The following is a 25533-nucleotide window of genomic DNA, read 5'->3' as shown; positions in this document are numbered from 1 at the left end:
ACCTCCACCAGAACGCACCTTCCCAGCTTGTGTGTGTGTGTGTGTGTGTGTGTGTGTCCCTCATTCACCACCTCCCCAGTTAAAGCACTGTCTAGGCCTCAGAGATTGTGGCAGTATCTAGTTTATGTAGTGCTCAGCTCAAATCAGGGTCTCCATGCTAGGCACTCTACCTTCTGAGCCACACTGTAGGACCCTATTTTGCTTTTGGAGACAATGTCTCATTTTGTAGTCCAGGTTGCTCTCACTCTGTAAGCCTAAACTCGTCCAAACTCACCAACCGAAGTCCAACTGTCTCACCTCCTAAGTGATGGAATTACAGGCATGAGTCACCATACATAGCTTGTTTGTTTGTTTGTTTGCTTTTTCAAGACAGGATATATATATATAATTTTTACATTTCACCCAAGAGTTGGTGAACTGGCTCAGAGGGTGAAGGCCTCTGCTGAAACACCTGAGTTCAATCCCAGGTTCAACATTAAGGCCGGCGTTAACCAAGTAAATGCAACTGTGTATCCCTCGCAATGTCAACAGTGTAAATGTATCATTTACTGCACTTGAAACAATTTGTAATTGCTGTTTCCTCTTACACAAACACAACCAGAAGCCACTGTGTAATCAGAGGAGGAGAGGAAGAGTCGCTAATTTGTTGAGACAGGATTTTCATGTAACCCAGACTGGCCTCAAGCTTGCTACTTAGCCAAGGCAAGCCTAGCAGCAAGATCTTCCCGCCTCCACTGCCCCAATGATGAGCTGATGCCGAGTGCCAGGTGTTTTATTTCTATTTCTATTTATTTCTTTGTAGCTCAGTCTGGCCTCAAACTTTCTAGTCTTGTACCGAAGGAAAACCTTGACCCACCCACCCCCTTCCTACCTTCGTCTCCCGAGGGCTGGGATTACAGGGGTGCACCCTCACACTGGGTTGAGACTTGATGTTTTCAACTCCGACACAGTTTTCTGGAGACAACGTCTATAATTCACAAAGGCGTCCTAGGCTTTGGCTACTCCAGAGAAAGAACCTCGGCTTTCAGACCAAGTTCTTCTGGAACTAGCTGCCAAGCTCAGCAGGCCTGGGATGGGACTCCCACGCCCCCACTCCTCACCCCACATCCCCACACCTCTACCTCCACAGGGCGGTCATCCAAGGCGCCGCGTCCAGCAGGGGTCGCTGTGACGGCGCCACCATACCCGCACGCGCCTGGGGGTCCGCTCTTGCGGCGTGGGCTAGGGCGGAAGGGGCGGGGCAGGGACCGAGGTGGCTCCGGGCCTGCGGTCGGCGCGGTCCGGGGAGGGACCAGCGGACTGCGCAGGTGAGTGCGCCCCTACTGGCCCGCCCGCCGGCCCAGCCCCTGGCGGGGGTGACTCGCCGGCCACCGGCCTCGGCCCTGCCGCGCTCCTGCCGAATCTGCGAGGACGTCCGGTTCCGCAGAGTCGGGCCTGCCCGGGACGCCTCTCGAACCCCGGGACCGCGGGAATGGAGCTGGCCCAAGCTGTGCGTCCCCAGGGCCTGGCCGCAGCTGGCTGCAGACACTGCCCCGGGCTGGCGGCGTGGGTGTCCAGTTTCCTTCGACCTTGGCAGACCTGGGGAGGTGCGGGGTGGGAGGGCTCCAGGGGAAGGCGTCCCTGTCTGGAAGTCAGCCCCCGACGTCGGCAGAAGGGAAGGTGTGCGTAGCTGCAGTAGACCTCGCCGCCGACTGGAGGCCAGGCTCCCCGGGCTTACCGAGCAGTGACAAGCTGGGGAACGCGGATCCAGTCTCGTCATCGTGCAGTCAAGGGCAGCGTTGCCCTTGTATCCCATACTCTCCACTTCCGGCAGTCTTAGCCTTCGTTAGCACATTCTATAGCTTTATAAAAGTCGAAACCGAAACAAACCTAGGGTTTTCTCCCCGAGTCACATCCAGTGCAAACTGCTGCCAAGGAGATCTTGTAATACGGACTCCTGCCGGGTCACTTTCCTATTAAAACTCTAGCTCTCATGCTGCCCGGGTCACTTCCAAACTTAGGTATCAAAGGCTTTTGGAAATCTAGTGTCAGTCCAGATACACTGTTCTTTTTTGAGCTCATTCTCATGCAGCAGCCTTCTGTTACCGATTTTTGTTTTTTTTTTTTTTTTAAACCGGTCCGGTGTAGCCCAGGCTGGCATCGTACTCACTTTGTAGCGGAGATGTCCTTGAACCCCCGAACCTCTCACCTCTTTCCCAGATGGCTTGAAATACATGCTTGTACCACCGTTCCCGTTCTGGAAGTTAAAAACTTCCACAAGTTTTTAACTGCCAGACACTATTTTGTGCACTTGAGATAAAGTGAAGGAAATTAAAATAGGGAGGGAGAGGAATTCTACTCTTGTGGCGTAAAACACATGCAGACAAATAACATCCAGTAAATTATGTGGCAGCATGTGATAAGAGCTCGGGGTCGGGTAGCTGGGAATAGAGTTGGAATGAATAGACCTGGCTGAGGAGATGCTTGAGTTTAGACTTGAAGGTGAGTTCCCCTTGCAGATAGATACCTAGGCAAGAGTGTTCTAGGCCTGCATGGAACAAGGACCTAGTTTGGCTGGAACGTGTCCCCTAAGTTTCATGTGTTGGGAATTTGGTGCACTGCCATTAGGAAGAGCTGGGTTCTCCCGATGAATAGACAAGTCTGTTCATGGACTAGTAGTAGCTCATTAAGAGAGTACATGGCTTGTGAAAACAAGCTGTATCTGGCATGCTTACACCTTCTCCCCACTCTGTCTTCTACCTCCTGATGTATCAAGGCCTTTCACCAGGTGTCCACATCTAAAGTGTGCAGAAGGGAAAGGTGGTTTGGGGGGTGGGGAGTAGATACAGTTGACCTTGAGTTTCCCAGACTCTAGAGCCATGAGGTAAATAAACCTCTATTCTTTATAAATGGCTCTGGCTTTAATTCATTTGTAGCCATGGAAAGAACACTGAGAATAGTCCCGTGTATGTGAGGAGCGTGAAGACGACAGTGTAAGTGTGGCAGGAACTGAAGCTGAGTAAGACAGGAGGTTATTTTTGTGGGTGGTTTTGATTTTTTTCAAGACAGGGTCTCACTGTGTAGCCCTAGCTGTCTGGGATCTCACTCTGTAGACCAGGCTGGCCTCGAACTCACAGAGATCTGCCTGCCTCTGCCTCCCGAGTTCTGGGATTAAAGATGTGCGCCACCACAACTATCAGAAGACGGGGATGTTTATCATTGGGCTGTGATGTAAATGTCGCGTTTAGGGCTGAGCAGTTAACAGGCACTTAGTCTCAACACTGATTAGCTAGTTTCTACCTTGACTGATGGCCACTGCAAAAAGCTTTCCTGACTCATTTCTGGGTGTAAATGTAAGTATTTAGAAGGCAGTTTGACACCATATGAGCACAGCAAAACAATAGAAGTGGGTTTCTCCCAGTACCTTCCCAGCCATGGGCTTTTTGGCCAGGTTTACAGTAACGCCTTTCTTAATTCTCTTAATTTTGTGACAGGTTCTCATTAAGTCACCCAGACTGGCCATGAACATACTCTGGTCTAGGCAAGTGCTGAACTTCAGGTCTTCCTGCCCTCCCAGGTTCAGAAAAGTCTTTTCTTTATTTTTGAGGAATTTAGTCTTGCTCTGTAGTTCATGCTGGCCTCAACTTTCACTGTGCCAGGCCTGAAAACCTGTATGCACTTCCTGAACCCATGCAGAAAGGCCAGATGTGGTGTGTGTGTCTGTAGTCCCAATACTCTGTTGCCAGGACGAAAGACAGAGACAAGAGACTTAGCTTGGAGTACACAATATGGCAGAAATGAGAGAAGTAGGATGGAAAGAGTCCTGACTCCTGGAAGATGTCCTCTGGCCTCCACATGCATGCCGTGCTGCCCACCCGCCTTGTGCACATCATATACACACATTCAACAGTAATTGACATCAGTAAACAGAACTGTCCAACCATCGTCCCTGCCCGACACTTGGGAAGTGGAAACAGATGCGTTCAAGGCCAGTCTGAGCTACCTGAGACCCTGTCTCAAAGCTAGGAGGGGGAAAATCACTAGAAGCTGGACCTGGCAGGACAAACTTGTCATCCCAGCGTGTGGGAGCCTCAGGCAGGAGGGCTGTGAATTGAAAAACAACTAGGCTACACAACAAGACCCTGCCTTGAAAATAAAGAAAACCCGCTAACCTGCAGAAGGGTGATGTCGCATGAAGTGAGATAAGAAGGCTCCGGACTACCTGTGAGGTACCTTTAGTCACCCATTGGTCCTGTCACATTCAGTTGGACATTGTGTGTGTTGATCACAAAGAAGATACCCGTGGCTGTGATTTATTACAGTATGGGTGTATGAAGCAAAGTAAGGAAAGGAGCGAGGCACGGGGTGGAGTGAAGGAAAGCAGGCCTGATGTCACCTACAAGTCTGCAGTGGCCTCCTGCAGGAATCATGTGACTCCTCCAACAACAACTTGGGGCAGGCTTCCAGGAGAGAAGTTAGGGGTTCAGCATGAATCAAATTACAGTTTCAGTACAGTGAGCCACTCCTCCAAGTTTGGGGGATTCGGGGAACTGCCGATACTGCAGCAGCCAGCTTGGCAGTAGGCCTTCCTACAAACAGCAGTCAGGTCTTTTACACTAACTCCGTCAGGTGTACAAGTCTGGAATTTGGAAAGATTTAAAGCCGCAGGAGCCAGGTATAGTAATCCGTGCCTGTAATTTCAGTACTCTAGAGGCTGAGGCAGGAGGATCAAAAGTTCAAGGGTAGCCTTTGCTGCGTGGTGAATTTGAAGCAGCCTAAAGTACGTGAAATCTTATCAAAAGTTTTTGGGGATGTCAAAGGGACAAATGGCAGGGGATGGCGCAGAGGAGTTGGGACAGTCAGGGGCCATACCAAAGGAAAAGAAAGAATCCTTTTTTAGGAGTATGTGTAAAAGTGACGTGGAAGCTATGTCCGGTCATCAGATGTTTTCCTCATTGCCTTGAGACTGGGTCTCCCACTGAACTGGAAGCTAGCTGTTATGACCGGACTGACTGGCTGATTAGTGACTTCTCGAAATATGTTTGCTTCCCAGAGCTTGGGGATTGCAGGCACTCACAGCTGTGCCTGGCCTGACATGGGTGAGGAGATTCGAACTCAGATTCTTATGTTTGTAGAACAAGCCATAGCACGGAGTCATCTGCAGCCCCTAGAATCCTTACCTGATTGTTTTTGTTTTTTGTTTGTTTGTTTTTAAAAGATAGATTCTCCTATGTAGACCTAGCTGGCCTGGAACTTGCTGTGGAGACCAGCCTGGCCTCAGACTCACAGCAGCCCACCTGTCTCTTTCTCCTAAGTGCTGGGATTACTGGCATGTGCCATCTGCCCATGGATTTTTCGTTTGTTTTTCTCGTTGTTTTTGTATCCCTGGCTGACCTTGAACTCCTGATCCTCTGTTTCCAAAGTGCTGAATTATGTACCTGTTTCATCTCGCCTAGCATCCTTTATCTGTAAACGGAATGTAAGAAGCCAACATTCGCTGCTTTGATTTAAGAGGAGCTCCAGAACCTGGCCGGTCATCTTTTCAGATACTGCACTCCTTACTCAGGGCTCTCCTGATTAGTTTTGGATTCTCAGGTTCCTCCCTTGGGTCCTGTTCACTGTTAACATCTACAAATGGTCACCACCTTTAGCAAAAACTAGGATAATGCCTTCCCTCAATTTTATGGTTTTTATACGTTTCTATCTAGATTTCCATCGTTTGGGATGTTTGCCTGCTGGGAAGTGAAGGAGATCACAGAGAGAGAGTGAGTAGCTAATAAAGGTAACATTTGGCTTAACGCTTTGAAACTTTTGTTATATTTACAAATGAACATGATTCAAGTTGATATCTTCAGCTAGAAGCTTTCCTAGTGTAGGTAAATATGCTGCCTGTGGGGCTGGAGAGATGGCTCAGCAGATAAGAACACTGGCTGCTTCTCCAGAGGATCTGGGTTCAATTCCCAGCACCCATATGGTGGTCACAATCATTTGTAATTCCAGCAGCAACCTCTTATGGCCTCTGTGGGCACTGCATGTACATGGGGCAGACATACACATGCGGGCAACACCCATACTAATAAACTCAAAGTAAATAAATCTATAACAATGCTGCCAGTGATGGGTACAGAAAGAAATACATCCAGACGTCCTGAAAGGAAATAGGAGCATGCGGTGAGGCAAGGGCTTTTTTTCCTTTCTTTTTAAAAAATTTTTTTTCCTATCAGCTTGATGCAGTACAAATTCTTAACCTTAATAGTGAAATGTTTCACTGATGCTTGCCCAGTGATTGAGTAAAACCAAAACTTATTATAAGCCACAGTCATCCTAGGGTTCCCCCTGCTATATAACCTCCCTGGTTCCGTGGTTTGTAGTCTAATTGTTCTTTGCTTTACATCTAGTATCCACTTATGAGTGAGTACATACCATGTTTGTCCTTCTGGGTTTGGGTTACCTCACTCAGGATGATATTTTCTAGTTCCATCCATTTACCTGCAAATTTCATGCTGTCCTTGTTTTTCTCTGCTGAGTAGTACTCCATTGTGTATATATACCACATTTTCTTCATCCATTCTTCAGTTGAGGGGCATCTCGGTTGTCTTCAGGTTCTGGCTATTATGAATAATGCTGTAGTGAACATAGTTGAGCATGTGTCCTATGGTATGATTGAGCATTCCTTGGGTATATGCCCAAGAGTGGTATAGCTGGGTCTTGAGGTAGATTGATTTTCTGAGAAACCGCCATACTGATTTCCAGAGTGGTTGTACAAGCTTGCATTCCCACCAACAGTTGAGGAGTGTTCCCTTTGCTCCACATCCTCTCCAACATAGACTGTCATTAGTGTTTTTGATCATAGCCATTCTGAGAGGTGTAAGGTGGTATCTCAGAGTCATTTTGATTTGCATTTCTCTGATGACTAAGGATATTGAGCATTTCCTTAAATGTCTTTCAGCCATTTGTGATTCTTTTGAGAATTCTCTGTTTAGTTTTGTAGCCCATTTTTTAATTGGATTGTTCAGGATTTTGGTTTCTAGTTTCTTGAGTTCTTTATATACTTTGGAGATCAGTCCTCTGTCAGATGTGGGGTTGGTGAAGGTCTTTTCCCAGTCTGTAGGCTGTCGTTTTGTCTTATTGACCGTGTCTTTTGCCCTACAAAAGAAGCAAGGGCTTTTTAATGTGTATTCCTTTCTTAGTATTTCTGCTCACGGGTGTGTGGAGGCCAGAGGACAGTGTGCAGGAGTCAGTTCTCTCCTTCACCACGTGGTACTGGAGCTTGAACTCAGGCTGAGTTGGTGGTGGCAAGTACCCTTAACTCCTGAGCCATCTCACTTGGCCCTACGCTAGGATTTATGATGGAGAATGTGGACACCAAGGAACTGACCCCAAGCCTCCTCCTCCCGGCCCAGGTGCCGTTGGGGAGCTCTTCTAAGTTGGAGTGGCGTTCCTCCTCCCACTTCCAGGCCCTTTTTGCTTTCTGTTCCTGTTGGAGTGACCGTGGGCTACAGATTCTAGAGCTCCTGAAAGGAGCGTTTTCTTTTCCTGTATTCTGCAGTGCTGGGATCCAGTAGAGCCTTGTGTGTGGTAGGCAAACAGCCTGTAGCTAGACTACATCCCCAGCGTAGAAATGTGCTGTTGTCTTTCTTTATCCCAGTTCTGTAAAATTCAAAGTCCTTCTTTGGGTAGGCCTCTGTTAAATTGGAATACACTGAAATATGGTTTCTTGCCAGACATGGTGGCCATGCCTGTAATCTCAGCACTTTGGGGCTGAGGCAAGAGGATCACTCATCACTTGGAGGTAAATCTGGGCTACATAGTGAGTTCCAGATCAGCCGGGCTCATAAAAACAAGTTAAGAGCTGGATAGTGGTTCAGTGGTTGAGAACACTTGTTGATCCTACAGAGTCTGGGTTTGATTCCCACACCCGCAGGATTGGCTCACTATCATCTCAGTTCCAATTCCTGGTAGCTGCACTCTCTCTTGACCTCCTTAGGCACCAGGCATGCAGCTGGTGCACAGATGCATATGTAGGCGAAACAGTCGTCAGCCGGCCATACATTAAATGTATGTGTTTAAATGGGGCTGGAGCGGTGGCTCGGTGGTGGAGAACACTTTGATCTTACAGAGGACCAGGATTGGGTTCCCAGCATGCACATGGTGGCTCACAACCATCTGTATCTCCAGATCCAACACCCTTTTCTGACCACTGTGGGCACCAGGCGCACATGGCGGACATAAGGACATGCAGGCAAAACACATGTATTTCAAAAATACATGAAACAGATCTAAAAAGGACATCTAAAAAACAAAACCTGACCAGTTCTGCTAGCAGTTCCTTTAGCAGCGCAGCAGAAAACAGAAGCCCCACAAGCTCTGAAACTTCACCTGCTTCTTGTCAGTTAGGGTTTAGATTGGGACTCCAAGAATGGCAAAGTAAGAGTTGAGCCTGTGCCGTTTGCTTCTTCTTCCTACACAGACAGTTGTTATCTGCTTTGTAATTAATGGAAATTAGGAAGGGAAATCATGAGGCTTATTATCAAAGAAATCAGTCCCAGAGTATAACCTTGAATTAAGGAAGTCGGTGTCGGACTTGAAATGTGAGACTTCCTAAGAGTTCATCAAGTTTATATACGTATGCATTTAAGCATGTGAAACCCTTTTCCTTATTAACAAAGCATGGTCTTTAAAACCATTTTGGCCTGTTGTAGTCACACATGCCTTTGATCCCAGCACTCAAGAAGTTCAAGGCTACCTTGGTCTACATAGTGAGTTCCAGGACAGCCAGGGCTATGTAGAGAGCCCCTGTCTCCAAAAGGAAAGAGAGACAGAGACAGGAAAAAAAAAGAAAAGAAGCCATTTTGATGAGCTGTGCTGAGGTCCGCCACCACTGTCTGGTTTCTGTTGTCTTTATGGTAACTAGGATTTGATTGCTCTCTGGCATGTCCAGAAATGACTACCTAGTTTGTGGGCTCCAGTCCCTCCTCTGTCTCCTCGTGCTCTGATAAACAGTAGGAAGGAGATGTGAAAGGGGGAAATGCAGATCATTCTGTTTGGCTCATTCCTAGCTCTGATTTGCTAGGGTCTAGGTTGAGAGATCACTCGGGATTCTATAAACTCGTTTGTTTGTTTGTTTGTTTGTTTTATAGACAGGGTTTCTCTGGGAACCTCTGGCTGTCCTGGAATTTGCTCTGTAGACCAGGCTGGACTGCTGGTTTAAAGGTGTGCACTACCACACCTGGCCTTTTTCTTTTTTCTTTAGTCTTTATTTTAACAAATCATTAACAACTGTTAATATTTTTTCAGTTGTAGTCAGTACCTGAGCTACTTAGGGAGAGGAAGAATAGTGGAGTCAGTGTTTTCAGTTTTTGTGTCTCACTGGATCCCTGAGACAGTCCCACGAGCAAGCATGTTGAGTGCAGCTAGAAAGCTCACCATAGTGTGCTTGGCCCTCAGCCTGAGTGGACCGACGTCCTTGCACAGGGCAGTGAAATGTAGCACTAGATGAGCAGTGCGTGTGTGTGTGCGCGTGCGTGTATGTGTGTGTGTGTGTGTTGAGCACAGTGAGCACTGCAGCCGGGAAGTGATGCTCAGCTGGTTTCCATTGCAGGGTGTGTGCAGCATGGCTGTAACTGGTGTCAGACTACTCACTGGTGCTCTAAGAAAGCCGGATGCCTGGACCAGACTCTGGGGTGCGCTTCAAGGGACATCTTCACACAAACTCTGTGCTTCCTGGAATCGATACTTATATTTTTCTAGTACCAAGCTAAACACATCAAATTATAAAACACTTTTCCGTACCATTTTCCCTCTGCGGCTCCCAGGGCTTTCAGTATCTCCAAAATGTATTTGTCCATTTTCTGTACGACTCAAAAGCAATATAAGCTCCAAAAAGTCCACTAAAAAGACTCTGCAAAAAGATGCAGATGAAGAGGACTCTGACGAGGAGATCCATCACCCTGAGAGGAGTGAGCAGGAAGAAGAACTTGAGGATGACCCCGGTGTGGTCAAGGACTACAAAGACCTGGAGAAAGTGGTACAGTCTTTCCGGTACGATGTTGTCCTGAAGACGGGCCTTGATATTGGGAGAAAGTGAGTATGATGGATCACCTGTCTAGTTAGTGTAATACCGAATTACAAGTCACTTGGCCCCTATTATGGGGAATAATAACTGTAAATGTGAAAGGTAATCTGTTCCAGTTACGTCACTTTACAGATGAGAGAACTGACCTCCAAGGACATCACTTGACTACCCTTAAGTCCTGTGTGCCGTGTTTCCTTAATCCTAACACACAGTTGGTGTGCTCGAGTCCTTGACTTAACGACATAGTTCTCTTTTTTTCTCCTCCATAGTACTGGGGATCAAACCCAGAGCCTTGTACATGGCAGGCAAGTGCCCTACTACTGACCCATGCCTTTGCCCCTAAAAGAGAAGGGAATCATTTTATTAGTGCTACAAAAGCCCAGGGATTTCCCATAGACTACAGTAGGAGAAAGTACCTCCCAGAATCGATGGAACCAGTGATGGTTAAGAACACAGGTTTTGCCGGGCACTGGTGGGGCACGCCTTTAATCCCAGCACTCAGGAGGCAGAGGCAGGCGGATCTCTGTGAGTTCGAGGCCAGCCTGGGCTACAGAGTGGGTTCCAGGACAGGCTCCAAAGCTACACAGAGAAACCCTGTCTCGAAGAAAAAAAACAAACCAACCAACCCGCAGGTTTGGAGGCTAGCATGTTAGCTCAGTGGGTGAGTGAGTTCACTTCCTGGGACCCACAGACTGTAGGGAAAGAACTGACTCCATAGGTTGTCCCAGACCTCGACACATGTGCCATGGTATACATGTGCCCATAGTCATTCAGTCATACACACACACACACACACACACACACACACACACACACACACACTCTAATTTAAAAAAAAAAAGCGGTTTCTGGCCAGTGAGGTGGCCCAGTGGGTAGAGGTGCTTGCATGTAGACTGCCCACCTTACCCTAGTCCCTGATCCCAGGAGGGACAGGAGAGAACTGGTTCCTGAGTGTCCTCTGACCTTCACAGACTCACTGTGGCATGCATTCTCTCTCTCTCTCTCTCTCTCTCTCTCACACACACACACACACACACACACATACAGCTTCTTGAGCTAGAGTGCTGGGTCATGCCTGCTTGCGAGCACCCAAGGCTACGTCAGGACACTAGATTAGAAGCCAGCCTAATCTACATGTTCAAAAAAAAAAGTGCAGCCAGAGCTACTCAGAAACCCTGACTTGAAAAAACAACAAAACCCAAAAGTGGGTTCTTGGGCCAAACTACTAGTACGTGACGTTACGCACATGACTGAATGCACTGCACCTGTTTCCCCTCCTGTGAAACGGGACTAATAGAAGCTACTTTATAGGGGGGTTTTTGTTTCCTTTTTAAAGACTATTTATGAAATGTCTGTATGACAGGCAGCGGTGTGCACGCCATGTCCCATGTGGTCAGCAGACTCCTCGTGGGGCTGCTTCTGTCCTTACAGCTTCGGGAGTCCAGCTCTTGAGTGTTGTCTCACAGGCCCCCTTTCACCTTTTAAAGACCCATTATCTCTCTATAGCTCATGCTGGCCTACAGTTTACAATTTAGTTCCTAACGGCCTCAAACTCACTGAAATCCTCCTGCTTCAGCCTCCCAGGTGCTGGGACTGCAGGTGTGAGCCCCAAGGATTAAGATCTGTGTAAGGTGCTGTCCCTGGACCTGGTGTGTAGTAGGCACTCCGCGTATTTGAGCTGTTTTAAAAGCTAAGTCACGTGCAGCAGTGTGAATTTTGAGAGTTGTTTAGCGTGGTCATTCTCTCTGCAGATGTTATATTCCACAGTGACCTCACTGCTTGGTCATTCTGTTAGCAGTCACTGATGGTGTGTGTACAAGGTAAGAATTGTGATACCAGCAAATTCAAGACTTCCACACGCCTTTAATCCCAGCACTTGGGAGGCAGAGACAGGCTGTCTAGAGGGCGAGCTCCAGGACAGCCAGCTACCTGTCTCACCAAAAAAAAAAAAAATTTCCTTCTGTGATTTGTACCTATGGAGTAATTGTGTGTTTTACTTTGTTTAAATCCATGGAACACACAAGAGAGCAGTAGCTGTTCTTTGTGTCTGTCTTTCCTGGGCTGGTCACCAGTGGTTTAGACTGAGGGCAATGGCTGTCAGTGCTCACGGGTCGTTCCTTAATGGCATCTCCGTATGGGTGGTGCCTGGGTTTCCTGTCCCAGCGCAGAGCAGGCAGCTGGGGCAGGAAGGACCCCCTCGTTCTGACCACGATAACTCACTGACCTACTGCCACGCAGTCGCTGCGGAAACCGCCCGTAAAGAACCATGCAGCAGTCACTGCCTGAGCAGCCGCACCGTTTCGGAATCAGAAACGCCTTGGTCTCCCTGTTGTTGAGATGATGCACACTTTCACTTTGCATCTCAAATTTGTCACTCAAAATACAGTGGTTTTGTGGGGACCCACTGTCTGCGTAGACACGAACAGCAGTGTTTTCCTCAAAGCTGTGTAGTTGTTGAATGCATTGACATTTCCAGTCTTTCTTCTTAACAGCAAAGTGGAAGATGCTTTCTACAAAGGCGAGCTCAGGCTGAACGGGGACAAGCTGTGGAAGAAGAGCAGAACGGTGAGCCATTCGGACTGTAGTGACAGCACAGCGTCCTGGCTGTCCCTCTGCCAGCAGTGCTGTCCCGTCCCCAACTCCCCCTTGGGCCCTGGTCATGGCTGGTGGGAATCTGATCTACGGCCACTGTCTCTCCTCAGTCCGTCATGACTTATAAGGCTACCCTCTGGACTGTCAGCCATCTTTCCTCAAGACTTCTGCGATATTAATATTAGCCCCATGGATCATGGCAGGTTGATTACAAAGAAAGATCTGACTGAAGAGGTGCCACCTGAGTGGGTGTATAATTCTGTTCACGTTCTGCAGTTCTTGCTGGAACTCTGCTCTCTGAAGGGCAGCTGACAAAATGATGTTCTGTATTTTCTGACAAGTCCATATTGATACTGTTAATTGAAAGAAGTCAAGCCAGGGTGATGATGCGTCCATGTCAGCCAGGGTTACACAGTGAGAACTTACTCTCAAAAAAAAACAAAAAAACCAAAAACAAAAACTGTTCATACGAAAATGTACTTCCAATATCTGCTTTCTAACAACAGAGCTTTCTGTCTGTCTGTCTCTCTCCTCTCAGACACATACATAAAAGTAAATTCTATTAAAAAACTATTCTTTGCATACATACATGTATACCAACCAGCATGTGGGAGACTGGAGAAAGGAGGATCAGGAGTTCTAGGCTAGATCTGGCTACATGAGACTCTGTCTCCAAAATATATTCAGTACATGCATACACACACACACACACACACACACACACACACACACACACACACACACACAGACACCGTGACACACACACCATGGAAACACAGAACTCATGAAACAGATCAGACCACAGATTCAGCCAGTCACGTCTACTTACCTAGTTCCAGGCTGGCCAAGACTATATCCCGCCAACAACAAACAATGTATGCAGATGTTAATAGATGTTACATATAATAATTAACTATTACTAGTACTTAAATCTCTTTTATTCTATGTGTATTTTGTGTATGTGCATATGCATGCAGTTCCTGTGGGGGTCAGAAGATCCCGGAACTGGAGTTGCAGATGCCTGTGAGCCACCCTGAGAGCCCTGGGAACCAAACCAGGGTCCTTTGGGATAGTAACAAACACTCTTAACTGCTGAGCCCTCTCAAGCCCTGTATCCATTTTCTTCATGCCTCTTATAGTTTGAAATTCAATGTTTTTAGATTTATGTGATGGATGTTTTGTCTTCTGTCTGCATATACTGATGTGCACAGTGTGTGTGCCTGGTGCCCACAGAGGCCAGACCAGGGTATCAGGTCTCCTAGAACTGGAGTTAAGGATGGTTGTGAGCCACTATGTGAATAGTGGAAACCAAACCCATAGTTCTGCAGGAGCAACAAGTGCTCCTAGCTGCTGAGCCAACTCTCCAGCTCTCCTGCATTCATTTTCTTCATGCCTTTTTATGTTACGGCTTTTTAAAAATGTATTTAATTGGGCAGGTTGGGGACTGTGGAGACACGTGTGTCACGGTATGGATGTGGAGGTCAGAGGACACGCGAAGGAGTGGCTTCTTCCTCTGTGCTGATTTCAGGGATCAAAGCTCTGGCCGTCGGGCCTTGCTGCAAGTGCTGAGCCATCCTCCCCTCCCGCTGAGATCTAAGTAATGAGGGTTTTGCTTGTTTGAGACAGGCTCTCACTTGTTGTAACCCTGGCTGGCCTGAACACAGAGATCTGCCTGCCTCTGCCTCCTGAGTGTTGAGATTAAGAGGATGGTCGACTCATGGTTTTTATGTTTTGGGTTGTTTTGTTTTGTTTTTTTGGGGTGGTGGGGGGTGGTGTTCGAGACAGGGTTTTTCTGTGTAGTTTTGGTGCCTGTCCTGGAGCTCGATCTGTAGACCAGGCCGGCCTCGAACTCACAGAGATCTGCTTGGCTCTGCCTCCTGAGTGCTGGGATTAAAGGCGTGCGCCACCACCGCCCGGCGATCATGCTTTTGTTGTTGTTGTTTTAAATATTTTATGTGCATTGGTGTTTTGCCATGGGTGTTGGGTCCCCCGGAACTGGAGTTACAGACAGTCATGAGCTGCTATGTGGGTGCTGGGAATGGAATCCGGGTCCTCCAGAAGAGCAGTCAGTGTTCTTAACTATGAGCCTTCCTCCAGCTCCTTAACCATACTTTTTAACCATGAGATTGTATCACTTAACAAAACTAAATAAAGAGGACATACAAAATCTTTAATTAAAAGCTTGAACACAGCAGCAGGGCTCTAGCTCAGCTGATAAGAGTGTTTGCCTTGCCCTGGGCTCAGCCCCTCAGCATCACATAAACTTTAACCCCAGCAGGAGGAGGGTCAGAAGTTCAAGGTCAGCCCCTCCAAAGAGTGGGTTTGAGGCCAGCCTGGAATATATGATACCTGTCTCTTGGGGGAGGGGCAGGCTTCAAACCTAAGCCATGCTTAGAGACCTAACCTATTAGCAATTAGCAGTGGGGGGCGATGAAGGCAGAGACAGTTTTGAAGGTGGTTTCTATTTTTCTTTCTTTGACGATCCAAAAGCCTGCTGCTGGGCAGGATCTGGCTACCTCGTGTTTCCTGGGGTGTGGAACACTGAGTGTGTCACGTGTGCACGGGGGAACACTGAGTGTGTCGTGTGTGCACAGGGGTGGGGGTGGGAGGACACTGAGGCTCCTTCAGGCCCTCTCCCTGGGCATGCAGTCCGTCGCTGCTGCCTCCATGCACAGAAAGGGGAATCGTCCTCCATCCTGGTCTCAACCTCAGTCAAGGCCAAAGTGCTCTGATCCCCTTGGGCTGGCAGGTGCAGAGTGACCTGTCAGCCATTGTTAGTGACCTCACAAAAGCCAGTGCTCCCCGTGGGCCCTTCTCCCCATGCTGCTTTCCTGACTGTGCCCGAGCTGCCGAGCTGCTGTCTACTGCGTTACCTTCTGAACACCCTCCCTGCTGGAGCGCCCTGTGCAAACCCCGTAAGCTGTCCTCCTGCTTTGAGGTATTGTTACCACAGCCTAATTGCTGTGCTTCATTCTGCCTTGGGTGTTCTCTCGGCTCGGCTGCTTTCCAGCTTTCTCCTGAGGGTCAGCAAAGGCAGAGGCCAGTATTAACACTCGGCCTGCCTTGTTACCAGGAGGCCTGGTAGCCATAGAAACTGCAGCTGAGGGGAGATTTGAAATGTAGATATTTGAAGCAGCCACTAATCCCAGCCCATTTTGCTTTGTGTCTGAGAGGACCAGGCCATGGATTGGGGCTAAATAAAGCATGCCTGCGTCCCCAGCCTGCTCCATGGAGCCAGGACCCAGCTACAGGCCCTGAGGGTCCAGCTTGTCAATTCCCCCGACTCCCACCTGCCTCCAAGAAAGCTTTTCTGTGTTCTGCAGACTAGGTGGGTCTAGAGTGCGCCATGCTGTGCAGCCCTGCTCCGACGGGCTTGAGATTCCCAAGCATGGAGACGGATGCTGTCCTAAACTCACCTCCCAGGATGGGGCAGACCGAGAGGAAACATCTGAGCCCTAGAAGGCAGAAATGCCATCTTTCCTTTCCTTTTTAAAGATGCTTTTATTAGTCATATTAATTAGTCATAACAACATCTCATTGTGGCATTTTCATACATGCATATGATGGGTTTTGATTGTGTTCACCTCCCCATTAGCCTTGTCCCCCCTACCTCCTTCTTTTTCCCAACTCGTCACTTGGATTTTCATGGAGCTTTTCTTTCTTCTTCTTCCTTTCCTCCTCCTCCTCCTCCTCCTGTCTTCCTTTCCTCCTTTCCTCTTCCTCCTCCTCCCTTTCCTCCTCGTCTTCCTCCTCCTCCTCCAACCTCCACACAGGCCTTGGCATACACATGTGCCACGCCCCCAAAATAAATAAACTGTTTCAAAACAATTAAGTTGGGGGTTCAAGAGATGGCTTAGCAACTAAGAGTACTTGCTGCTCTTCCAGAGGACCTGGGTTCAATTCCTGACACCCACATGGTGTCTCACAGCCACCTGACTCCAGTTCCAAGGGAATCCATTCCATCTCTGACTTCCAAGGACACCAGGCATGTGCATGGCACACAGATATATGCAAGCAAAATAGCCATACATAAAATAAATCTAGAAAACTCTTAAATTTTAAGTGAATTTGAATGAAAAGGGCCAGTTTGTATGCTGTGTATTTCTTTCGTTATGGGAGGGGAGGCTTGGTTTATTTTTAAGATTTTTTAAAATCGGTTTTTATTTGATGTGAATGGGTGTTTTGCCCACGTCTGTCTGTACACTCTGTTTGCCTGGTGCCCATGGAGGCCAGACGAGGGTGTCAGACCCCCCGGAAGTACAATTGGAGGCGGCAGGAGCAGTGATGACTGTTAACCACTGAGCCAGCTCTGCAGCCCTTCAGTAGAGCCTGTGCCCCCATCGGAGTTGCTTTAAGCCAACAGAAGCAGTTGTTGGTCCTGGCTCACACTTTGGCAGAAACAGCAGTGGGTGGCCGGGGTGTGTTCAGCCCCTCTGGAGTTCCTGGCCAGATTCTCTAGTGCGCTGAGCTGCCTGGACCAGGTGTCTGCCAGGTGTTTCTCATGTGCCCACCCAGGCTGAGTCCTTGCCACTGGGCCCTGGAGATAACATGGCTGCTCCGGAGTGTGGGTTGACAAGCTCTAGCCACAAGTCCTCTGGTGAGATTATTTGGACCTCTGCCCCTCTAGCCACCCTTGCCCTCTCCTGTGCTGTCCTCCTTTGTGGGCCCAGGGCTGCCCTCCCTCCCCGAGACATGCTCGAGGGGCAGGCAGCCATTGTTCCACGGTGACAGAGGTTTAACACACCGTCCCATCCCCATTTTAGGTAGGTCACCTCGGTGAAAATCAGTGCCAGTTTTCTTCCTACTGCATCTAGTGCTTTGTTTGCACAGTCGTGCTAAGACTGTGCCCTACTTTTCTATGTTTTACCTGTGTTCGCAGACAGACAGGTCCGTTCAGTACTCCTTCAGTTCTCTGACTGATGACCTTCCCAACCTTGGCCATTCATCTGCCAGTCAAGTCTGTCAGGGAAGGTACTGGCTGGGTGCAGCCCTGTGCGTGAGGCCCCCTATGTGGCCACCCACAATGCAGTTCGGACCTAGGGTGACAGTGTCAGGAGTCAGGGCTCTTCTCACTTGTGCCCTGTGTGACAGCCACCACATGACGCGGAGCAGGGCTGTGTGGACGGGCCTGCTTTCCAGCCTGCAGTAAAGGCTCTTTTCTTTCTTCTGCCTCAGGTGAAGGTGGGAGACACCTTGGATCTCCTCGTTGGAGAGAACAAAGAGACAGGGACTGAGGTGGTGATGCGGGTTCTCCTGAAAAGCGTCTCTGAGGAGAAGACCGAAAGCGACAAGCACCGGGTGCTGTTGCGACGGTGGAAGAACTTGAAGCTGCCGAAGAAGACGACGACGGCATCGTCGTCTAAATAACCATGGCTTCTCCACGGCTGCGCCCCCTTGTCGGGGCTGGCCTAAGGAGAGGACGTTTGTACTGAAATAAAGTTCTCCTGTCCCTGTGGAAGCCTTGGAGCATTTTGTGGAAGCTGGGATCTGGGTTTCCCCCTGCTCTGCGCTCCTTTAGACCTGGCGTTTGGAGAGCTCCCTTGTCCTGAGCACAGAGCAGTGCTGGAGGAGGCCAGGCCAGCGAGGGCGTTAGCACTTGCCCGCCATTTTCCACATTAACTACCTCAGGAGTCACTGGAAAATAAATTGGCCTTGTTTCTTTGCGGGTTTTGTTTTATTTTTGGTATTTTATTTTGTTAGACAGGGTCTCACTGTATAACTCTGAATGGCCTCAGAATCACCAAGCTCCACCTGCCTCTGCCTCCTGAGTACTAGGAGTAAAGAAGGACAGGTACACCACACCTGGCTTGTTTAGTTTTTCAGATTGTCTCTGATAGTCCAGGCAGGCCTTTAATTCCTGACCCTCCCACCTTTAACTCCCGAGAGCAGGGTTATAGAATAGACATGTAACACCATGCCTGGCTTCTTAGTGTCTATTTAGATATTTGCCACCTAGGGACCGAGATCCCCAGATACAGGCTTCTTGTGGCTAAAGCCAGCAGAGTCAAGATCACCCTTCAGATTATGACAGGACAAGCTTTGGAGGGACCTGTTACCACTTAGCTCTAAACACTAGTCTGTTCTCTTCGGTTTGTCTCTGCAGTCCAGAGGAGTGAAGCTGCCCCCCCTAGTTCCAACTGGGCCACCCAGAATCCATTTGGAATGGTTTATTTAGGGCTCATAGATAAACCAAGGTAGCCAGAGGCTGGCTTAGTAATGGCCCCCAAGCTCAGAATGACTTCAACATTTTAATGTCTGGTGCTTAAGAGCTCTGCCCTTCCAGATGATTCGGGTTCAGTTCCCAGCACCCCCATGGCGATCAGCCATCTGGAACTCCAGTCCTAGGGGATTCGATGTCCTCTTCTAGCCTTTGTGGGTACCAAGCACATATGTGGTTCACAAACATACATGCAGATACAATACCCATACATGTAAAATATTTTTAATATAAGAAATTCTTTAGTGTTCTTTTGTAAGTTTGTATGTATGTATATATGCACACGCACACACACACACAAGACAGTTCCTATGACCTGCAAAGCCTAAAATGTTTACTATCTGACCCATTTACAGGAAAGGTTTAACTCCCAGCTCAAGAAAAAAATCAGTTTAGTTTCAGGCAGAAATGGGAACCACGGGCTAGAGAGATGTCTCAGAGGTTAAGAACACTGGCTGTTCTTCCAGAGGTCCTGAGTTCAATTCCCAGCACCCATATGGTGGCTCACAACCATCTGTAATGAGATCTGGCTCCCTCTTCTGGCCTGCAGGGATACATGCAAACAGAACACTGTATACATAATAAATAAATAAATCTTAAAAAAAAAAGAAATGGGAACCACACAGGCTTTATCAAAACAATAGACTAGTTCTAACTCACAGGAACATTCCACAAAGGACTAAACCGACATAAAGAAGAGCAGAACTGAGCACATGTGCACACTCCATGGCATTCATGGTGTGTACACTCCGGTTGGTCTGTGACTTCCTAGCAGTCAAGTCTTAGCACTTGAAGGAGCAGTTCCAAGACGCACTGTCCGTCCTCTGTGAGGCCACTCATGATGGCTCGTTTGTCCCCCACAACTTCCTGAGAGTGGAGGAAGCTTCCAGAGAGCCCAAAGCAGTTAAGTGGGGGCCCATGACTCAAGTTTTCTACCTTGTTTTGGAGAACCCAGGAAAATTTATCTTAATTTGAAAATTTAAGCCCTGAAGGACCAGTGAGGTGCCTAGAGGGTTAAAGGTGTTGCCACCCAATGACATAAGCCTGGTAACTGAATTCATTCCCTCAGACCCACATGGTGGAAGAAGAGAACCAACTCCCAAAATTTGTCCTCTGGCCATCACACACATGCTCAGGACACCCTCCAATTCTTTAATTAAAAAAAAAAAAAAAGGTTTTAGAACTGGGTGTAGTGTTGCATACATTTAATCCCAGCCCTTGGGAGGCACAGGCGGGTGGATCTCTGTAAATTCAAGGTCAGCCTGGTCTATACAGTAAATTCTAGGCCAGCCAGGACTACCTAAAAAAGACCTTGTCTCAAAAAATTTTTTTTATTTTAAATCAAAATGTTTCAAAAACTTTAAACTCTTAGGAATAAATAATAAATACTGTATAAAAGTACAACATGGAATTTCTGTTTTCATCCTTGGTTATTTTGGCTTTTCTGAGTCATCAGTAAAAATATAGTATGTTTAATTTCCATGTGAGGTAGTGACAGAGTTATAATTAATTATATAGCCATACTTCATCTCATCTCCTCCTCTCCCTCTCTCCCCTCCCTCTTCCTCAGCTTCTCTTTGCAAAGTGCACAGAAAACTCGACAAGCCTTGAATGGTGGGGGCACGTAATCCAGCAGCAGGTTTCCTAAACAGCCCATTCTGTTGGCAGGTGAGCAATGATCAAAACTCTCCTTACCTCTCTGCATCTCACAGTCCTTACTGGACAAACAAGAAGCAGGACAGAAAGCCAGAGCACGAAAGGCCTTTAGTTTTGTTTGTTTGTTTGTTTGTTTGTTTAAGGCTTCAGTACGTAGCTGGGCTGGCCTTCAGTGCAAGATCTTTCGGCCTCGGCAGACTAGCTGCTGGGTTCCAGGTGAGTACCACCATAGCTGGTACAAAGACAGCCACTTGAAAGGCCGTTGATGGTTTGTACCCGGCTTAACTGCTTAGCAGGTCAGATTCATTCCCAACTACAGGGTTTTTTGTTTTTTGTTTTGTTTTTTCGAGACAAGGTTTCTCTGTGTAGTTTTGGTGCCTGTCCTGGATCTGGCTCTGCCTCCCAAGTGCTGGGATTAAAGGTGTGCACCACCACCTCCCGGCTTCCAACTACAGTTTTTAAAAATCAAACTATGGGCCAGGCATAGTGACACACACCTTTAATCCCAGCACTCAGGATGCAGAAGCAGATGGATTTTTGTGAAGCCAGCCTGGTCTAAATAGAGAGTTCCAGGATGGCCAGAGCTACATAATGAAACCCTGTCTCAGGAGAAGAGGAAAAAAAAAAAAAAAGTAAAGCAAAACAAAATAATCGAACTACAAGAGCTAGAGAGGCAGCTCAGGGGTCAGGAGCCTGCACTGCTCCTGTGGAGGACCTGAGTTTAGTTCCAGGACCCCTATCAGGTGGTCAAAATCACCTGTAACTCCAGCTCCAAGGAATACGATATCTCTGTGGCACCCAAACTCCACATACATAGACACGTAATTAAAAATAAAATAGCTCATAAGATCTTTTAAAAATCAAACTAAGACATCTGATCACAAATTATGTTAGTTTGGTCATAGCATGTGGCAAAAGATTGATCTCAAGAGTTGCCTCCAGTGTGAGGGACGAGGAACATATTTATGAAAACTAACCGACAATCTTAAGAGCAATTCACGATGGTTCGTGGCACTCCTACAACTCACTCATTACTGAAGCTGAACGGCAGCTGCCTTTTAATGTGGTCCTGGCAGGGCATCCCCAGTAAAAATGTGACCAGCATAATGACTTGATCAAAGACAACCCTGGACACACGCCAGCGCAGTGGTTCTCAACTGGGGGCAACTTGCCCACTTTCCCTGGGGGCATTTGGCAGTAATTGTATTTTTAGTTGTCATGATGGACAGAATACGAGGGACACCAAGAAAGGAGAGCCTGAGGATGATGCTGAACATCCCATAATGTCCAACAGAGCAGCATGTCAGCACTGCTGAGGTTGGAAAATCCTGTTCTAATAAGATGACAGAGGGGGGAAATTATTTTAAATATATTGTTTGGCTGGATATGTTGGTGCATGTCTGTAATATCAGCTCTTGATTAGTAGAAGCAGGAGGATCAAATGTCTCGGGCTATCACAGGTGACATGGAAAAAAAACCCAAAACAAAAACAACCCTAAATAGTTAAAGAAAATACATCCTGCTTTCTCAGGACAGTGCTATGTTCAAGGCATGAGTGCTTTAAGGTTATAACTGTTTGGTTCACCTGGTCCTTTTACCAAAATGACAATCCTCCTTAGCAAAGTTTCTAGGAAAGAGGTTGTCAACTGAAATCTCTGCCATCTATGCTCTATACAGATGGGGAGGTGATTAGATTTCACTATAAAGTCCTGAGCTCTTTTACACTGAAGCTTGCTGCTGTGGAATAATCCTTCTGTACACTGTGTGAATATATGTCGCCATGATGGGTTTAATAAAGAAGCTGACTGGCCAAGAGCTGAACAGGATAAAGTTAGGCAGGAGATGAACATGCCATGCTAATGAAGGTACTGCCACATGGCAGAGCATAAATAAGGAATATGGGTTAACTTAAAATGTAAGAGCTAGTTAGTAACAAGCCTGAGCTATTGGCCGAGCATTTGTAATTAATATGAGCCTCAGTGTGTTTATTTGAGAGCAGCTGCAGGACAGGAAAGCTCCACCTACAGCTTGCTATGTAGACCATGTCTACCTTGAACTCAGAGACCCACCTGCCTCTGCCTCCCAATGCTGGGATTAATGCTTGGAAACTATGCTTGGAAACCTATTTTTCAAGACACTTAAAAAACCTTTCAGTGCTGGGCGATGGTGGTGCATCCCTTTAATCCCAGCACTCAGGAGGCAGAGGCAGGTAATCTCTAAGTTCCAGGGCAGTCTGGTCTACAGAGCGAGTTCCAGGACAGCCAAGGCTGTTACACAGAGAAACTGTATCTCGGAAAAACAAACAAAAAATAACTCAGTTGAGATGTTCATGAACCTACCTCAAGGGAAAAGGACATTATCTCAAGATGGAGAAGAAAGGAATATAGAGCAATGATTTCCTCTGTACAGAGTTTCTGTTTTGTGTGATGGAAAAACCCCACAAACAGACAGTAGTATCAGGATATAATATCATGAATGTAATAAATCTTATCATATAGTTATTGAATGAATACTGTGAATGTAATCAATAAATACCACAAATGTAATTAATATCATGAGTGTAATTAATATCTTGAATGTAATTCATGCCACTGAATTGTGAACTTAAAAATAGTTACAATTGCAAATATTATGTTCATTTAAAAAAATAAGGTAGAATGTAATCACCATACATTATATGTGTGTATGAAATTGAAGACAGCAATGTTCTAAAATAGAAAGTGGTGATGGTGTCATGGGCCTATGAGGATGCTGGACTAAAGTCTATCAAATTGTGTAAACAGGCAAATTGTATACTACGTGAATTACTTGTCAATAAAGATTTTATAAAACGTAAAAAAAAATCTTTATAGTTAGAAGAAGGAGGAGGAGAAAAGAAGAAGAAGAAGAAGAAGAAGAAGAAGAAGAAGAAGAAGAAGAAGAAGAAGAAGAAGAAGAAGAAGAAGAAGAAGAAAGAAGGAGAAAACGAAAACCAAAAACCAACCAAACAAAAGCTCTGGGATTCTAGCTCTTGATTCTGAAGCAGAGACATCAAAGGCTAAAATGTAGAGGCCAACTTTGAGTAATGCAATCAGTATTAACCACCTGAAGAGACAGACAGCATCAATGGTCAGAGGCCTTATGCATACTGAAGTGTTTCTCTCTCCACACACTTAGTTCCAGCACTAAAGATTTCAGCTTGTCAAAACCAAGGATGCAAACTCCTCATGCCTTGCAGCAGAAATCGCACAAGCTGAATCCCTGTCAGCTCTTATGCTGGTCACATGCTTACCAACATCATTCCAGCCTGTGAGAAACTGGAGGGTCAGGAGAGCATGTAGTCTCCCAGTTGTGCCTCAGGCCAGTGAACAGCTTCATTACATCTGCAATGGCCTGGCTGTCTTCTGCAGAGAGCAGCAAGGCCCAGTCTGCTCATACCCACCAGTCTGTTCATACCCACTGGTTTATACCCACCGGTCTGTTCATACCCACCGGTCTGCTCACTCCCACCGGTCTGCTCACACCCACCGGTTTATACCCACCGGTCTGTTCACACCCACCGGTCTGTTCACACCCACCGGTCTGCTCACACCCACCGGTCTGCTCACACCCACTGGTCTGTTCACTCCCACCGGTCTGCTCACACCCACCGGTCTGTTCACACCCACCGGTCTGCTCATACCCACTGGTCTGCTCACACCCACCAGTTTATACCCACCGGTCTGTTCATACCCATGCACATCTTGCAAATCAGCCTCAGGCAAGACCTGTCAGGTTCTGTGCTCTTAACTACCAGAACCTACCTTCCTGACAGGCTGAGATGGGCTGCTTAACTAGCCACTCATAGGGGCAGGGCTAGTCAGTTAAGGAGCAGGCCCAGGAGCTGACTGGCCCTCCCAAGGCATTTGCTGAATGGATGAGTCTTCTCTCAAGGCAGCAAGGCCTTACTGCATTCCTTTCTCTTTCGAGGCCTTAGACTCTCGGCAGCACCCCAACCTTCGCTTCCAAGGCCACATCAACCTCCTTGTTCAGCGTGTGTTCTGTCTTCCCTGACTATAAAACCCACTTCCTCTGTTCAACTCCTCAGAACATTTATCCTACCGTTTGGAACAAAATCTCCAAATCTAGAAATAAAAATTAAGCCAATTAAGATTTTTAAATTGAGCTGGGCGGTGGTGGCACACGTCTTCAATCCTAGCATGCAGGAGGCTCTGAGGCAATCGGATCTCTGTGAGTTCAAGGCCAGCCTGGTCTACAGAGGGAATTCCAGGACAGGCTCCAAAGCTGCACAGAGAAACCCTGCCTCGAAAAACAAACAAGCAAACAAAGATTTTTAAATTGAGCCAGGCATGGTGGCATAGGCCTGTAATCCTGGCACTCTGAGGTGGAGGAAGGAAGGTCAGTGAAAGAGATACCTGACCCCATCTCAATAAAAGCAACAGGATGTGGCGGTGCACATCTTAATCCCAGCACTTGGGCAGGAGACTCGGAGCTTGAGCCAGCCTGGTCTAGTGAATTCCAGGCCAGTGAAGTATATGGAAATATGGAAACCTGCCTCTTCCCTCCGACATAAGCTTTCTAAGTAAGGTTGTTACAGAGCGATTCAATATGCATGCAGTGGGAGACCACTTAATTGAACTCTTTTCCCAGGCATGTGTATGAGTGTTTTGCCTGCATGTATGTCTGTGGTCCATGTGCGTGCCTAGGAGCCAGGGAGGTCAGAAAAGACGCTGGATCCCCTGGAACTGGAATTACAGATGGTTGGGAATTGTCATGCGGGTGTCAGGGATTGAACCTGGGTCCTCTGGAAATACATCTGGTGCTCTTAACCGCTGAGCCATCTCTCCAGCCTGACACATGCTCATTTTTAATCAGTCAAAGAGGAAGAGCACGCATCCTTTGTTATCAGGCTAGCTTTGAGGAACTACATCCCACGTGCAGCACAGTGGAAGAACTGGGGTCCAAGGGAAGCTCTGTTGGGCGAGGCAGGGCGGGCACCAGGCCAGAAAGGTGGAAAAGTTCAGATGAGTGTCTC

General features: G+C 47.4%; 1 protein-coding gene across 5 annotated transcripts; it reads left to right on the top strand.

The window, feature by feature from the left end:
- Positions 1-1233: 1233 nt before the first annotated feature.
- Positions 1234-18104, top strand: Mtres1 (mitochondrial transcription rescue factor 1). 5 transcript variants are annotated; one of them, XM_052751551.1, is made up of 5 exons: positions 1234-1307; positions 5688-5744; positions 9581-10062; positions 12547-12619; positions 17822-18104. In XM_052751551.1, exons 3-5 carry the CDS (start codon positions 9593-9595, stop codon positions 18011-18013), a joined length of 735 nt encoding a protein of 244 aa, XP_052607511.1. In that variant the 5' UTR covers positions 1234-1307; positions 5688-5744; positions 9581-9592; the 3' UTR covers positions 18014-18104. The 5 variants fall into 5 exon arrangements, with proteins under 5 accessions (XP_052607511.1, XP_052607513.1, XP_052607515.1 ...); XM_052751553.1 differs by having other exon boundaries at positions 1242-1307; positions 5688-5761; XM_052751552.1 differs by lacking the exon at positions 1234-1307 and adding an exon at positions 1340-1545.
- Positions 18105-25533: the final 7429 nt, after the last annotated feature.

Source organism: Peromyscus californicus, unplaced genomic scaffold, assembly GCF_007827085.1.
Source record: "Peromyscus californicus insignis strain IS unplaced genomic scaffold, ASM782708v3 Scaffold_22__1_contigs__length_63687245, whole genome shotgun sequence".
NCBI lineage: Eukaryota > Metazoa > Chordata > Mammalia > Rodentia > Cricetidae > Peromyscus > Peromyscus californicus.
Note: the sequence above shows the minus strand (reverse complement) of the source record. Positions and strands in the feature narration are given on the sequence as shown.

Coding starts and splice junctions, on each gene's coding strand:
- Mtres1 (XM_052751551.1), top strand. CDS start 9,593: ATGGCTGTAACTGGTGTCAGACTACTCACTGGTGCTCTAAGAAAGCCG. Junction 10,063..12,546: donor GGCCTTGATATTGGGAGAAA/GTGAGTATGATG, acceptor TCTTCTTAACAG/CAAAGTGGAAGATGCTTTCT. Junction 12,620..17,821: donor TGTGGAAGAAGAGCAGAACG/GTGAGCCATTCG, acceptor CTTCTGCCTCAG/GTGAAGGTGGGAGACACCTT.